At 40.3% G+C, this 15,126-nt stretch overlaps 2 protein-coding genes across 6 annotated transcripts in view; both read right to left on the reverse strand.

Moving 5' to 3' along the window:
* Positions 1–15,126, reverse strand: part of adam22 (ADAM metallopeptidase domain 22) — a 192,699-nt gene that overhangs the window by 98,751 nt on the left and 78,822 nt on the right. For all 5 annotated transcript variants that reach the window (XR_009808796.1, XM_061915578.1, XM_061915579.1 and 2 more), the window contains exon 5: positions 6,549–6,631. Coding sequence is in view for 4 of the 5 variants with exons in the window: in XM_061915578.1 (XP_061771562.1) it covers positions 6,549–6,631 (83 nt within the window). In the remaining variant the exon portion in view is untranslated. The remainder of the gene's footprint in view (positions 1–6,548; positions 6,632–15,126) is intronic.
* LOC133561409 (mitochondrial import inner membrane translocase subunit Tim23-like) lies at positions 11,714–12,328 on the reverse strand. The gene has a single exon (XM_061914707.1). It carries the CDS (start codon positions 12,260–12,262, stop codon positions 11,729–11,731), a length of 534 nt encoding a protein of 177 aa, XP_061770691.1. The 5' UTR covers positions 12,263–12,328; the 3' UTR covers positions 11,714–11,728.

Below are 15,126 nucleotides of genomic sequence, written 5' to 3' on the forward strand. Positions count from 1 at the left end.
TAAATGTTTGGCATGTTGCGTGTTAAAATTGTGCTGTTTTGGGGGGAACAAGCCCCAATTAAATTCATTTCATGGTTAACTTGAGTGTTTTGAGTTATGATCATTCTGTCATGACGTGGGTGATTCGCAGCTTACTGCGAGGTTTGTTTTCCCGGATGTAAACGGACTATTCCGGACAAGGCTTGCAGGTAGGAACATATTTATTAAAGGGGAACATTATCACAATTTCTGAAGGGTTAAAACCAATAAAAATCAGTTCCCAGTGGCTTATTTTATTTTTCAAAGTTTTTCTCAAAAATTTCCCCATCACGCAATATCCCGAAAAACGGCTTCTAAGTGTCTGATTTCAACCGTATATATTCAGCCGTCTATTATCCTGTGACTTCACAGCGTGACCACACAGAAACAAACATGGCGGATAGCACAGAAAGGTATAGCGATATTAGCTCATATTCAGACTCAAATTTCAGCACCCTAAGCGATTCAACAGATTACGCATGTATTGAAACGGATAGTTGGAGTATGGAGGCAGGTAGCGAAAACAAAATTGAAGAAGAAACTGAAGCTATTGAGCCATATCGGGACAAACAGCGGCACGGGAGGAAGCGAGGACGAATTCGGCGATCCCCTTCTAACCAACGATTGGTATGTGTTTTTTTGGCATTAAATGTGGTTGGAGGGAAAGGCTGGATGCAAATATAGCTACAAATGAGGCATAATGATGCAATATGTACATACAGCTAGCCTAAATAGCATGTTAGCATCGATTAGCTTGCAGTCATGCCGTGACCAAATATGTCTGATTAGCACACTCCATGTAAGTCAATAACATCAACAAAACTCACCTTTGTGCATTCATGCACAACGTTATAAGTTTGGTGGACAAAATGAGACAGAAAAAGAAGTGGCATTAATCACGTCTTAGCCAACATATCCAGGGGTTTTTTTTCCGCTCGTCTGCGGGACGAGACTGCCGTCATCCCTGAATAGCTCGCACTCCGGCAGATTCAGTGGTGGTCTATTTTCCAATATTGCAGATTTCGTTGACTTTATCATTGGAAATGCATCTGCTTTGAGCGTCGCAGGACATCCACACATTCTTGCCATCTCTGTCGTAGCATAGCTGTCGTCGGTAAAGTCTGCGGAACAAACGAGGGACTTTCGCATCTTTTGGCCACTGGTGCAACTTGAATCCGTCTCTGTTAGTGTTGTTACATGACAATACACCGACGAGGCATGATGTCTCCAAGGTACGGGAAAACAGTCGAAAAAACGAAAAATGACAGAGCTGATTTGACTTGGTGCATGTAATAAGATTGAGAAAATGGCGGATTGCTTCATGTTGTGACGTCACGGGTGAAAGGTCATCGCTCGACAGGCTATCATTTAAAAGGCGTTTAAATCGCCAAATCCATCCTTTTAGAGTTCAGAAATCGGTTAAAAAAACATATGGTCTTTTTTCTGCAACATCAAGAAATATATTGACGCTTACATAGGTCTGGTGAGAATGTTCCCCTTTAACTCCTTAAATCTTGGCAGGGCATGAGGTAAACAAACGTAAACTACGGCGGGGAACAAACACAAAACTGTGGCATGAAACAAATAAACAAACTATGGCTTCGAATAAACACAAAACTGTGGCAATATATAAACAAGACTTACGTGAACACGGCATGAATCGTGCAACACGAACTGTGGTATCGCATGAAAACAAGCAATGACGCCAGGCCGACTGACTAGCAAAGACAGGCTTAAATAAGGGTCTTTATTAGAAACAGGTGCGCGGTCCGAACACCAGAGGCAGGTGAAAATCATAAGTCGGCATGGTAACCAAATAAAACAAGGGAGCGCAAACAGGAACTAAAAGAGTCCAAAAACTAACAAAAAAATAACAAAAACATGATCCAGACCACAGATCATGACAAAATTAAGTCTTTGTTGCTTAGAATATGTTCCCAAGTTATATGTTACCAAAAACATAGAACTTTGTCTTGAATTTGAAAAAAAAAAAAAACATTTTATTTTTAACTAAAGAAGGGTTCTGTGAATGCGCATATGAACCTGGTGGGGTTCGGTACCTCCTACAAGGTTAAGAACCACTGAGCTAATGGGAGCAATCATTTGTAACTTTCAATCACTTTACAATATTTAATTTATGTTATTGTATTGTAAGAGCGAACACAAAGGAACTCTTTTTCAAGTATATTACCACATCGGCATGTTTCGGCATTAGCCATAAAAAGCTAAATACAGAACAAAGGTTGTAATACACATCACAATGCAATAAAACACCAGTCAGTACTGCCTGAAAAACATGAACAATCATATTTAAGTATCTGTTAAGTATTAGCCAACATGTTATGTTTTGTTTGTACACAGCTAGCGAGACAGCATATGCACTGTAGTTTGACAGTTGTGCGTTTGGTCCATCTGGCCGGATAATTTTTTTCGCAGTGTTAGTGGGGTAAGGACTCCTTTAATGTCGAAATAGCTTGGCGCCAAGTTCCACATTTGCAGCTTTGAGTCACGCCGACCTTAAAAATAGTCATCTTTGTTGTCTATTACAAAGTCTGCCATGATTAGAAAACACACCCGCGTTTGTTTCCGGAAGTAGGAACATAGTTCTTGCCAGAAGTCGGAAAGTGGGCTGCTATGGGAATCGAAATCAATGCACGGAAAAGGTCAACTTCGACAATGACCAAAATGACCAAATACGGTAAATATTGTATATTACATATTATTATGAATATGTCTTTTACTACATTATATATACAGTATATAAACTTGCAGTGTGTGTACAAAACATTGATGGAGGGTTTTGAAGTTGTTTTAGAGGGCTTTGAAGGCTACACCGTTAGCCGCATCTTCCAAGCGTTCTTTATAATCTTTAAAATCCTATAAAAGAGTTCTTTATCATCGTTAACATCCTAAAAAAAAAAAAGACGTGTGTTCTTGACTCTCATAATGATTGTGAACGATAGGCAAATTTCCCCCAAAAAGTGCAGTTCCCTTTTAAAAATGTTTAAGACTACCTATACTCTACCAATAATGCAGAATGGTTGGTTCCACCTGGATAGCAACAAACCCTTACGTTCTACACTTCACTCAACACAGAGGTCATAAAGTTATTAGAGCCCACATATATGCATTCAAGGATAAGGTCATACAAGAAACGTAGAAATAAGATGCATTTAAGGCAGGGCGAGCCTGATAATGACCAAGTCAATTCAGGTGGGTTGTCTAGATATGCTTTAGATCCCATCTTTAAAAAAATCAAAAACCTAATCAAGGTTCAGACGTGTTTTAAGAAGCTGGTTTCAACCAAAAATTTATGCAATAAATAATACAATAATAATGTTTTTTTAGTGCATATAAACACACAAATTGTGTTTGTATGGGGCGATGACGTTGGGTTTTGGGTTAGGATGGGGGGCCCATCAGAAGTATTCCGTATGGGGGCCCTGAATTTGGTGGTACGCCCCTGTGATATTTTTCCAGCACGTCTTCTAAAGTACTGTATTTTGACCACAACCAATATGAGGCACTGTATACACATTGAGTGAAAAAATGAGAACACCCAATTAGGGTTTTAGTTAGATTACAACGCTGCAGAGGCAGAAGCTTAAAACAAAAAAACCTCAAAGAGCGCCACATTTGGGTTAGTTCCTGCTTCATTGAGGACAACAACACATGGTGCAATAAAGGTTTTTTAAAATATCAAAGCATGTGGTGGCCAAATACTATTGCGCACTGTGTGTTTATCATATCAGCATCAAAACGGTCCAACTAAAATGGAACACGAGCCTGAACAATCTTCATCTGACGTGACAGAAGAAACCAAGAGCATTATTGCTCTGTGTGAGGTTAAGAGTTAATATTGCAGTGGAGGCTTAAGTTTCCATTTACACACACACACACACACACACACACACACACATAAAAAAGGGGTAAGAACAGGATGTATATTATGACAAATACCTGACGCAGCTTATGAGAAGTACTCTCACTATTGTCAGATGCTGCTTTGCACCGACACCGACAAACAGACACACACACACGCGTACACGCACACACACACACACAAACACACACACACACACAAAAGGGTGAAATTATCTAATCCTAACATTTTGCTTGTGTGGACCAGACAAGATGTGCACACTAAAGAGAAATGTCCTCATAATAGAGTTGTTAAACATATATATGGCATAAAGATACCACACATTTGATACATTATTTGCAAAAGCATCACCTTTACAGGGTTTTTAATCATCTTGTGCTAGAAGTAAAGTGAAAAAGATCTTTAAGGGAAAAAATACTCTATTTTAAGCAATGTGCGGCATACAAATCATCAATATTATGCCTTGTGAATCGATATGGTTAAAAATGAAAAAAAAATACATACATAATTTATCAAGTCAATTGTTTTAATATCATGGACTAATGCAGCTGAGATAGGCTGCAGTGACCCCCCGCGAACCCGAACGGGACAAGCAGTAGGGATGGAAAAAATTCCTTTGTCGCCCGCCTTGCCGGCCGCAGCAACATTCTACTTGCTGCCGCTACCAGTCTCGTCTCCGATAGATTTGGGGACACGTGGGCTGGCGAACCACCACCAGTTCAACCCTACCACCTCCCTTGACTTTTGTTCTTCTCTTTTGGGTCATAGGACATTTGGAAGCTGTTCATAAGGGGGGGGGGGGTACTGTCACGGTCCGGGCGCGTGTCAGTGCACATTCATCTGTGCGCTGCACCGAGCGCAGCTCCGAGGGTGCACAAAGCGCGCCCCAGACCAGTGGCAGCGAACAGCTGCAATTAATCGCTGGCAATTTGCACACCTGGAGCTGATGATCAGACCTGCCTTCAAAAGCCTGTACAACCTGCCATCCCTTGCCCGAACATAACCTTCTGTTGATGTCCCTGTTTTCCTTCCGTTGCCTTGGATCCGAGCTGTGTGTCTCGCTTCCTTGGATACCCCCTCCCCCACTCCCGGATTTCGACTGCCTCCCTTCATCCTCGACCTCCGCTTGGACACGGACCTCTGACGCCTCGCCATTCTCCCTGAGTATCTCTGCCTGCTCACGGACTGTCTTACTGCCTTGTTCCTTCTCCTTGTTCAACATTTGGAAAACACTACAGTTAATCACACACATAGCCTCACATATACACTTTTGAATTGCCGTCACAACTCCCTCCTCCAATCCATAACAGTATTTATTTTTAGTCCTCCATCTGACAAGAGAGTAGAAGCTAATTGTGTGTCTCCATACACGGTGGGGTGACACTCCCCTTAGCTAATGATAATCACCTTAATTGCAGAAAATTAATTGCATTTCTTAGTATTTAGTATCATTACAATGTAGTATTATCACTGGAGTGTGAGGCTTAACATGGCAGGCATGGTAATAGCTAAGCCAACCGCTAAACCAGCTTGAAACAACAGAAGATATAGTGCTTAGTAAAGTTCAAGAAGTGTAGATAGAGGCACATTACCACAGAAAGTGAGCAGTTATTAACAGGAAATTAGTATATAGCTTAATAATAGTTAAGAGAGCAGATAATAAAACAACTGTTTGTATGTCGGCATTTGTCACAGTCAGTACACAAAACGTAAGAGTAGGGTGGATCGATCCATAAATTGATGGTGTTTATACCAATGGTAGTATCAGTATATGATCAATAACTGAGTGATTACGTCAATATTTTTATTTTCTCAAAATCATTGTTTTTCTTGATGTTTGTAAACCAGAGGAAACATTTTGGAGGACGACAAACAAACAAAATTTAAACACGCAGTAGATGGTGTTTTTTGTTTATGTTTATGTTTAGTTATTGTGTACTATTGATATTTTGATTAAACACCTGTATGTTATTAAAAGTGAATAATGAACAAGTTTAACTTTGTGTTGATATTTTCAAAAACTCAAATTATTGCTTGTATAAGAATTAGCTGATCAACAGCTCTTATCTCAAACGTCTTACCTTGGGGCACTCTTAAGTTGAGTTAACACTGTATACATACAGTAAGTTTGAAAAGGTACAAACGTGGGATAAACCCTCATAACACACAAGATAGGGACGGCGTGGCGCAGTGGGAGAGTGACCGTGCGCAACCCGAGGGTCCCTGGTTCAATCCCCACCTAGTACCAACCTTGTCGCGTCCATTGTGTCCTGAGCCAGACACTTCACCCTTGCTCCTGATAGGTGCTGGTTAGTGCCTTGCATGGCAGCTCCCTCCATCAGTGTGTGAATGGGTAAATGTGGAAGTAGTGTCAAAGCGCTTTGAGTACCTTGAAGGTAGAAAAGCGCTATACAAGTACAACCTATTTATCATTTATTTAAGATGCTGACACACTAATGAATCACACCATGACCATGAATGTACTGCAGACTGATGCCAATTAATGAATGAAGCAGCATGTCTACTATTTCCTGTTTAACACTTCTTTTCTGCTCTTTATTTTCATAAAACGCCTTAAAAAACTGAGAATGCAATCACACTGACATCATAGCTACAGGATATACAAGCATGTATTCGATGTACTTACTGAAGTCCATGGCAGGTAGAGAGGGCAGCAAAGGAGTGAGGTACATCTCTGACTTTCCCTTGGTAGTAGCAATGCTCTCCTCCCTGTTGAAACACACACAAAACGCACACACTCGGAATGTAGGAAGATATTGCACATGTAGCTAGTGTATGTCATCACTCCTCTGCACAACTTGTTTATTATCAATCTCTGCCGGCGTAAACAAGTTTATTTCCCAAATATGTGCACGTGGTCTAAAGTGCTCGTAGGGCCTTGCGTCTGCCTTGCTGCCTAACAGTCATTAGGCAGGAAGCTGGGCTCCCTGAGGAAACTCGGCTTTTATGGGAAAGATCGATTGCCGCACTGATGTAACGCATAGCGACACACCGCTTGTTTTACGACTTTGCACACAGACGCGTACACACTTCCAAACAGGAAACATAACTGCAACACACTGGATTCTTCTATGCAGGTATCCAAACTGCAGTATTATACCACACCCTGTTTCAGCTTTGAGCATGGAACCACACCCCACATAACAGACATGCATATATATATATATATATATATATATATATATATATATATATATATATATATATATATATATATATATATATATATATATATATATATATATATATATATATATATGTATATATTCTTCACAATAAATACTTATATCTAAAAACAAAAACAAAAAAAAAAATATATATATATACCCATCCACGGGTGGCGCTGGCGCCTATCTCAGCTACAATCGGGCGGAAGGCGGCGTACACCCTGGACAAGTTCCCACCTCGTTGCAGAGATATATATATATATATATATATATATATATATATATATATATATATATATATATATATATATATATATATATATATATATATAGGGACGGCGTGGCGCAGTGGAAGAGTGGCCGTGCGCAACCCGAGGGTCCCTGGTTCAAATCCCACCTAGTACCAACCTCGTCACGTCCGTTGTGTCCTGAGCCAGACACTTCACCCTTGCTCCTGATGGGTGCTGGTTGGCGCCTTGCATGGCAGCTCCCTCCGTCAGTGTGTGAATGTGTGTGTGAATGGGTAAATGTGGAAGTAATGTCAAAGCGCTTTGAGTACCTTGAAGGTAGAAAAGCGCTATACAAGTACAACACATTTATATATATATATATATATATATATATATATATATATATATATATATATATATATGTAGGTGTGGGAAAAATCACAAGACTACTTCATCTCTACAGAACTGTTTCATGAGGGGTTCCCTCAATCATCAGGAGATTATATATATATATATATATATATTAGGGCTGGGCATCGATTAAACATTTTAATCGATGTTAATCGCACTATTTCTCTGATTAATCGCGATTAACTGCATTGTATACGCAAAGCCCAATAATGAATTCAATAGTAGTGTGTTGTGCACCTTTATTGGAATATTCTCCCACATGAACAAAAGCGCCAAAACATTTGTTGTGCAAACACAATTTAAATCAGTCCTTGTTAAACAGTAGCAGTTAAATAGCATATTTTATGAAAATCAACTCAAAAAATTTAAATACAAACATTTAAGCTTATTGCCACTGCCAGGGTATTTAAGTTATCCTGTTTGTTATGGAAAATAAATATAATCTACATACAAATCTCTGAGCCACAATCATAACATCTGAACAGGCAATTTCTGAGGTAACAGCAGAAACATTTTTTTTTATCAGGGATCTTATGTTTAAAAAAACCTATATTATAGGAAGTGGGCTGTTTTAGGGAATTTTTGATCAAATTATCCGTAGTAGCAATATTAATAATGTTGTGTTTATTCTGCGTAGTGCACTTAAAATAATTATGACCATATCTAGGAATTGATATGATGGGAATTTTCCGATTGTTTGCTTGGTGCTTTGATAAACTGAACGCATATACATGGTACTATATTGTGATGTTATGAGCCAGGGAATAAAAGAACTACCCTACCCAGCATGCAACAGGAGTGACGAGCATGCGCGGTAGCCCGGTATAGGTTGTGTGTCGCCATGACGGCATCTTGTATGTTGTGATATGCACGCTCTGAAAGCAAACGTTAAGAACTCAGCCAACACGCCTCGTCTGCATTATTCATAAATAGACAGACAACACATATACTCCGCTGCTTCACAGGCCGCTGGATGTAGCCGGCAAAGTATTCCCATGCTAGCTAGCCGGTCTAGCAAGCATGCGTCATTCAGTCCAAAACGGCCCGATCTATCCACATCCAGAATTGTCTGGCGGTCGTAAGTGATCCCGGAGTGACCATGCTGTAAGCCAGCCATGAAATTTGCAGAATTGTCCGGTATTTTTGCCAAATGTTCCATCTTTACCAAGAGCCCCTCGACGCCGGGCGACGCCATCTTGTTAAGAAAAGGCGTTAACAAAATAAAAGCATGTAAACAACATACGCAAATGTGCGATAAAATAATTGTCGCCGTTAATAGATTGATGAGTTAACTTATAATTAACGCATTAATTTGACGACCCCTAATATATATATATATATATATATATATATATATATATATATATATATATATATATATATATATATATATATATATACAGGGACGTGCACATGATTATAGAGGGGCAGGGGCTCAAAGTCAGAAAAGGACAGGACATTTTTTTTTGGTCCTTTACACAATATGGAAATTACTGTAAAATTAAATTTGCTAATAGGAAGCTAACTACTTAGCTGTGTGTCCTTTGTAGGTAAAAGTGATTGCCATTTCTTTTGTGTCAACTAATTATTGTCATAATGAGTTAATTCACATTATCATAGGCTTGAAAGACATGAACACCAAGAAAACACTGGTTTATTATTAGGCTATTTATTGGTACTGATAAGCACTTTAATATAGAACATTTAACAGTGCAACATGAACTTTGAAAAAATATATAAAAATAAATACCCAAATGGAAAAAACTTCAATGTGAAAATCTGTCCTTCTTCCCTTAACTTGATGAAAACACCATCAAGTTGTAACTTATGGTCTTTCTCACTTAATGCTCAGACTAAACAACTGAAATGCAATACAACTTTATATCTAAACCTCTACTGTGAGAGAAATGTGATCCGCCGTAAACACAGTGCATTTTATTTTGAAAATTGACCCTGTGTTTTATTTTGTATTTTGTACACTACTTCCTGTCCCGCACGATCCGCTCTGCGCGGAATAGATGTGCCGTGCTCAATTGAAGCGCCGTGCTCCGACGTCCAGCAAAATAGAAGCTGACACATTGAATAATAGAATAATACAGCGTTTTTCTGAAATATTACCCATATTAGATGCTGAATAAGTGGACGGCGACTAGACCATAACTCACAGGTTCAAACTGCCCCACTGTCACGTCTCCTCAGGCCGCAGTTGGCTCTCTCTCTTCTCTCTCTCTCACTCACTCACTCGCCCTCTCTCTCTCTCTGGCGGAAGCGGCAGGCTCAAACAACCGGTATTACAAGAAAACGTGGAGTTATTTGTAGCGCTGTTTTTTTGTTTTGTTTAGTTTTTTTACATCCCTAACAGGAATGTATTAATGTTGTTTAAAGAATAAAAACAAAAAAACACACACACACAGGCAGAGGGCACTTTTTAAGACGAGGCAAAAAAGGGCAGGGGCTCAAGCACCCATAGGGCCCTATGTGTGCACGTGCCAGTATATATATATATATATATATATATATATATATATATATATTTTTTTTTTTTTTTTTTTTTTTTTTTTAATATGCTCTTTTAAACCACTACTGGTAATATAAGATAGCCGGAGGTGTTATTGTTATATTTTTGGGTCTGAAAAATGGAAACTTCAGCAAATTGCAAACAGCTGCTTTAGGGGAGGTGAAGAAGATTCAGAAATATAAATCATATATTGTTCACAAATCTGTCTAAATCTGTGTTAGTGAGCATTTCTTCCCATCCCACCTCACAGGTGTGGCATATCAAGATGCTGATTAAATAGCATGATTATTGCACAGGTGTGCTTGAAGCTGCATAGAATAAAAGGCCACTCTGAAATGTGCTGTTTTATCACACAACACAAAGCCAAAATTGTTACAAGTTTTGAGGGAGCGTGCAGTTGGCATGCTGACTGCAGGAATATCCACCAGCATTGTTGCCCGTGAATTGAACGTTAATTTCTCTACCATAAGCTGTCTCTAAAAGGCGTTTCAGAGAATTTGGCAGTATGGCAGATCACGTGTCTAGGGCTGGGCGATATGGACTTTTGTCAATATCTCTATATTTTTAGGCCATATCAAGATACACGATATATATCTCAATATTTTGCCTTAGCCTTGAATTAATACTTGATACATATAATCACACCAGTATGATGATTCTATGTTTGCATTAAAACATGCTTGTTCATACTGCTTTAATACATGATAATTTTAAACTTTCATGCAGAGAGGGAAACCACAACTCAGTCAATTTACCAAAAGTGTATTTATTAAACAGTGTGTAAGCAGTGGCACAAACATTCATGTAATTTCCAAATTTCCAAAACAGAAAGTGCAAGATTGTCACAGACATTTTAAAACAAGCTATTAGTACTTTTGTGCATGATGCCACTGAGGTGACTTATCAAAACAACACTAAATTAAAGTGCACTTTTTGTATAGAACGCCACTACAATGGTTTAAAAAAAATAAAGTGCACGTCTTTTACACAAGATATTTCAATAACTGTCCAATAAAAATTAGCTGCATAATAGGAAATCAAATAGTGTATGTCTTTCGCTATGTGGTTGGTTACTGCAGACGTTATCTCCTTCTGTTTTTTGTTCAATCAATCAATCAATCAATGTTTATTTATATATGTTTATTTATATAGCCCTTAATCACAAGTGTCTCAAAGGACTGCATATATGCTAAAAAAAATAATAAATCATAAAAACCAAATACCTTCCTCAAAGAAAATGTAAAAATAAAGATGAAGACTTGTAATGATAAAAAACTGACAAGTGGATATGAATAATCAATTTAAAAAAACAGTTCTTAATCTCTTAGTAGAAGTGGTCTTGTTTTCACTCATAGATGTCACTTTAACAAGTTCAGGAATTCACTAACACAATGCGTAGCCCAAAAAGTGTTTGTTTCGGGTGTGGTATTTTTATAAAACCAAAATCGAAAGTGATTAAAATGTGATTAATTGTCCATCCCTATGTGAAAAGACACCTACTGGCTGATTTGAAGAGAATCCCCGTTAGCGTGCCGGTTGCTACTGTGTTGATGTCGTCCTCGGCTCCCTGAGCCTTCTCGATCACCACACCAAACGCAATGTACAACAGGGCAACAGATCCCAAAGTGTTGGCCCATGAAGCACCTTGCCTGGTCACCATGTTGATGATCTGTACGTTACGTGGTTTGGACCATGCCATGCCTCTGGTCTCCTTTAGGCCCATCCTGAAACCATTCAAAGCGCCAAATGTAGCTCCTGTAATGCAGAAGCCTCCAATGGTAAAGAAAGCCAGCTCAAACCTTCCTCTGGTTTTGTTAACGCCTGGAGGTAGAATGAACTCATCTGTGTCCTGAACCAGGTAACGAGGGTCCACGTTGAGGTAAGGGGACAGGGGGCTCATTCCAGTCAAAGGAACGCCGGTGAGCTCCGTGTTGGAATATTCCGGGGCTCCACATCCGAAGAGACCGCCAAGACCACCTTTAAGTCCCCCGGAGCTTTGTGAGTTGTTGTCCATGTCTGAGCGGGAAAAAAAGGCCCCAAAAGAGCTCGTCCGTCCCGAGCTAAGATGCTATGATGCAACGCTTAGGACCGGAGCCGAGACACTCACACACAAAGCCGCCAAATTAACCAAAAACTGTTATGGTTTACTTTTTATGTTTGTTTTGAACCTAAGGTGTAATTCATCAAAAAAACCTGCATTTCTCGCTTGTTTACGGAGGTAGATGTTTTGTCATTTCACCGACCCCCAGCAAGCACGCTCTGCCGTAAAGCAATGCGGTGTTGATCGTGAAATGGTTGCTTGGGCATTTTGTGGGTGTGGCACCAGGACGAAGATGTTGACAGGCTGAGTTTCAAGCACTCTTCATTGTCTAGTGGGTGACTTTTCAAATGATGCTAAAAATAAGCAGTGGTGCTACTTTTTGTAGCAACACTTTTGCCACACACTTATTAACATCTTCCCGCTTGAAGCCAAATCACCGCCAGGCGATGGACCCCCTGCTGTTTTTTGGCGAATTAATTCTTCCTTCATTTGTTACCAGATTCGCACCTTCTTTCTCTCGTATTACCCCTCGCACCGCACCGCTAGCATTACAGCTAACGTTACCATGTTGCTACCTCTCTGCTCCGCGAGGGCGTATTATGTTGCACGCGCGACAGTATGGGAAGCATGTAAGAAGGTGCACTTGTTTGATGTCTCTGTGAGAAGGAGAGACAAGAAAGACTGAGAATAGCCTGTAGTGTAATGCCCGCAGCTAAAAGCAACTGCGTGAGAACGTATACTCAAATATCACGATATAGTCATTTGTTTATATTGCACAGAGACAAACCTGTGATATATTGAGTATATTTGTATATTCCAGGCCTACGTGTAACCGCACAAGCCCAGGACCTCCACATTTAGCAGGTGCACCTCAATGATCGTCTAAGACCAGCCACCTGGACAGCTGCTGCGACTATTGGTTTGCATAAACAAATAATTTCTGCACAAACTGTGAGAAACTGTGTCAGGGCAGCTCATCTGCATGCTCGTCGTACTCATCGGGGTCTTGAGCTGACTGCAGTTTGTCGTCGTGATCGACTTGAATGGGCAAATGCTCACATAAGATGGCATCTGGAACGTTGGAAAGGTGTTCTCTTCACGGATGAATTCCGGTTTACACTGTTAAGGGCAGATGACAGACAGCATGTGGCGTTGTGTGGGAAAGCGGTTTGCTGATGTCAACGTTGGGAATCAAGTGGCCCGTGGTGGGGGTGGGGTCACGGTATTATTGACAATAATTTTTTGATAGCATTCTGAATGCACAGAGATGCAGCGACGAATTTCTGAGGCCCATTGTTGTGCCATTCACCTAGACCAGGGGTGCCCATTACGTCAATCGCGAGCTACCGGTCGATCGTGGAGGGTGTGTCAGTCGATCACAAGCCAGGCATTAAAAAAATAGACATACAAATGAGCAAACATCAATCTTCACCAAGACTTCACTTTAGTCAGTTGTTTGATATTCTCGGCACCCGAGGATCTTGTTAGATCATGCTGGCTGCTGCGAGCTCATTATCAAGAAAAAAATCACTGACAGGATGGAGACAAACACTTTTTATTTCAACAGACTCTTGGGCTGTACCTGCTGTCAAAACTCTAAAGACCGACTGCACAGTTCCGCTCTTCACCATAAAAGACCTGTTTTATCCTGCCTGTGCTAACAAAATAAGAGTCTCAGAAAGCTAGCGTGCACAAGCTAGCAAGCGACGGAGTTTGATGCCAATGTATTTCTTATAAAGTTGTTGCACCTTTCCTGCTTCCGGCGTCTAGACCGTAGTCAAGGAGAACCGGGGAGACACTTCTCCAGGGCCGATGGATTCTCGGGGCAACACCCTTCACTTTACCTGGCAGTGGGTCTTCACAATTCCGGACTCCAGGGCAAAATGACGAGTCCAGCCATTAGTTGAAAATTGTGGCTTTTTATTTACGTCTTGCACACAGTCAAAATCCCACACAAAAACACTAGCCACTCCGCCTCCCTCAGTGACTGCTCCCTCTCCTCTCTCGCCCACACACTCACTGACGTCACTCACCTGCTGTCACACATTAAAGGGCCACACACACATATGCTACTCTCATAACTAAGTGTTTAAAAACAAGTATGCAAGTTTGACAAATGAGATGCCAAATCCAACCACTTTCATGTGGTATTAGACAGAAAGGAGTACTTTTTTTCTCCTCCATTTGAAAATGCGGACGTTATCAGCACCACTGTCTGATTCCAATCAATGCAAGTCATGAGAATCAGGTAATACACTAACTTATATTCTTGTCTTCATGAAAAAAAGGAATCTATATGTGTTAAACATGCTTATATTATCATTAAACACCATTAACTTGTTAACAAAAATGTCTTTTTCATAAATAAATATAAATTATAAATATGAATGAGGTAGATCTCCTCGACTTGGTCGATTGAAAAGTAGCTCGCCTGCAGAAAAAGCGTGGGCACCCCTGACCTAGACCATCACCTCATGTCGCAGCATGACAATGCACGGCTCTATGTTGCAAGGATCTGTACACAATTCCTGGAAGCTAAAAACATCCAAGTTCTTGCATGGCCAGCATACTCACAGGACATGTCACCCATTGAGCATGTTTGGGATGCTGTGCATCAGCGTATAAGACAGACAGTGTTTTCCAGCCCCTGCCAATATTGTCCCGTGTGGGGTTGCAGCTTACTGATGGGTCGTTCCTCCCAGATGCAAACGGATGACTTCGGACGAAAGCGTGAGGTAGGAAGATGATTTAATATCAACTCTCAAAGAGTTACAAACAAAAGGAACACAAGGTGAAGGCACAACGCGCTGATCTCACTTGGACCTGAAGCTAACTCT

The sequence above is a fragment of the Nerophis ophidion genome, linkage group LG11, assembly GCF_033978795.1.
Source record: "Nerophis ophidion isolate RoL-2023_Sa linkage group LG11, RoL_Noph_v1.0, whole genome shotgun sequence".
Lineage (NCBI taxonomy): Eukaryota > Metazoa > Chordata > Actinopteri > Syngnathiformes > Syngnathidae > Nerophis > Nerophis ophidion.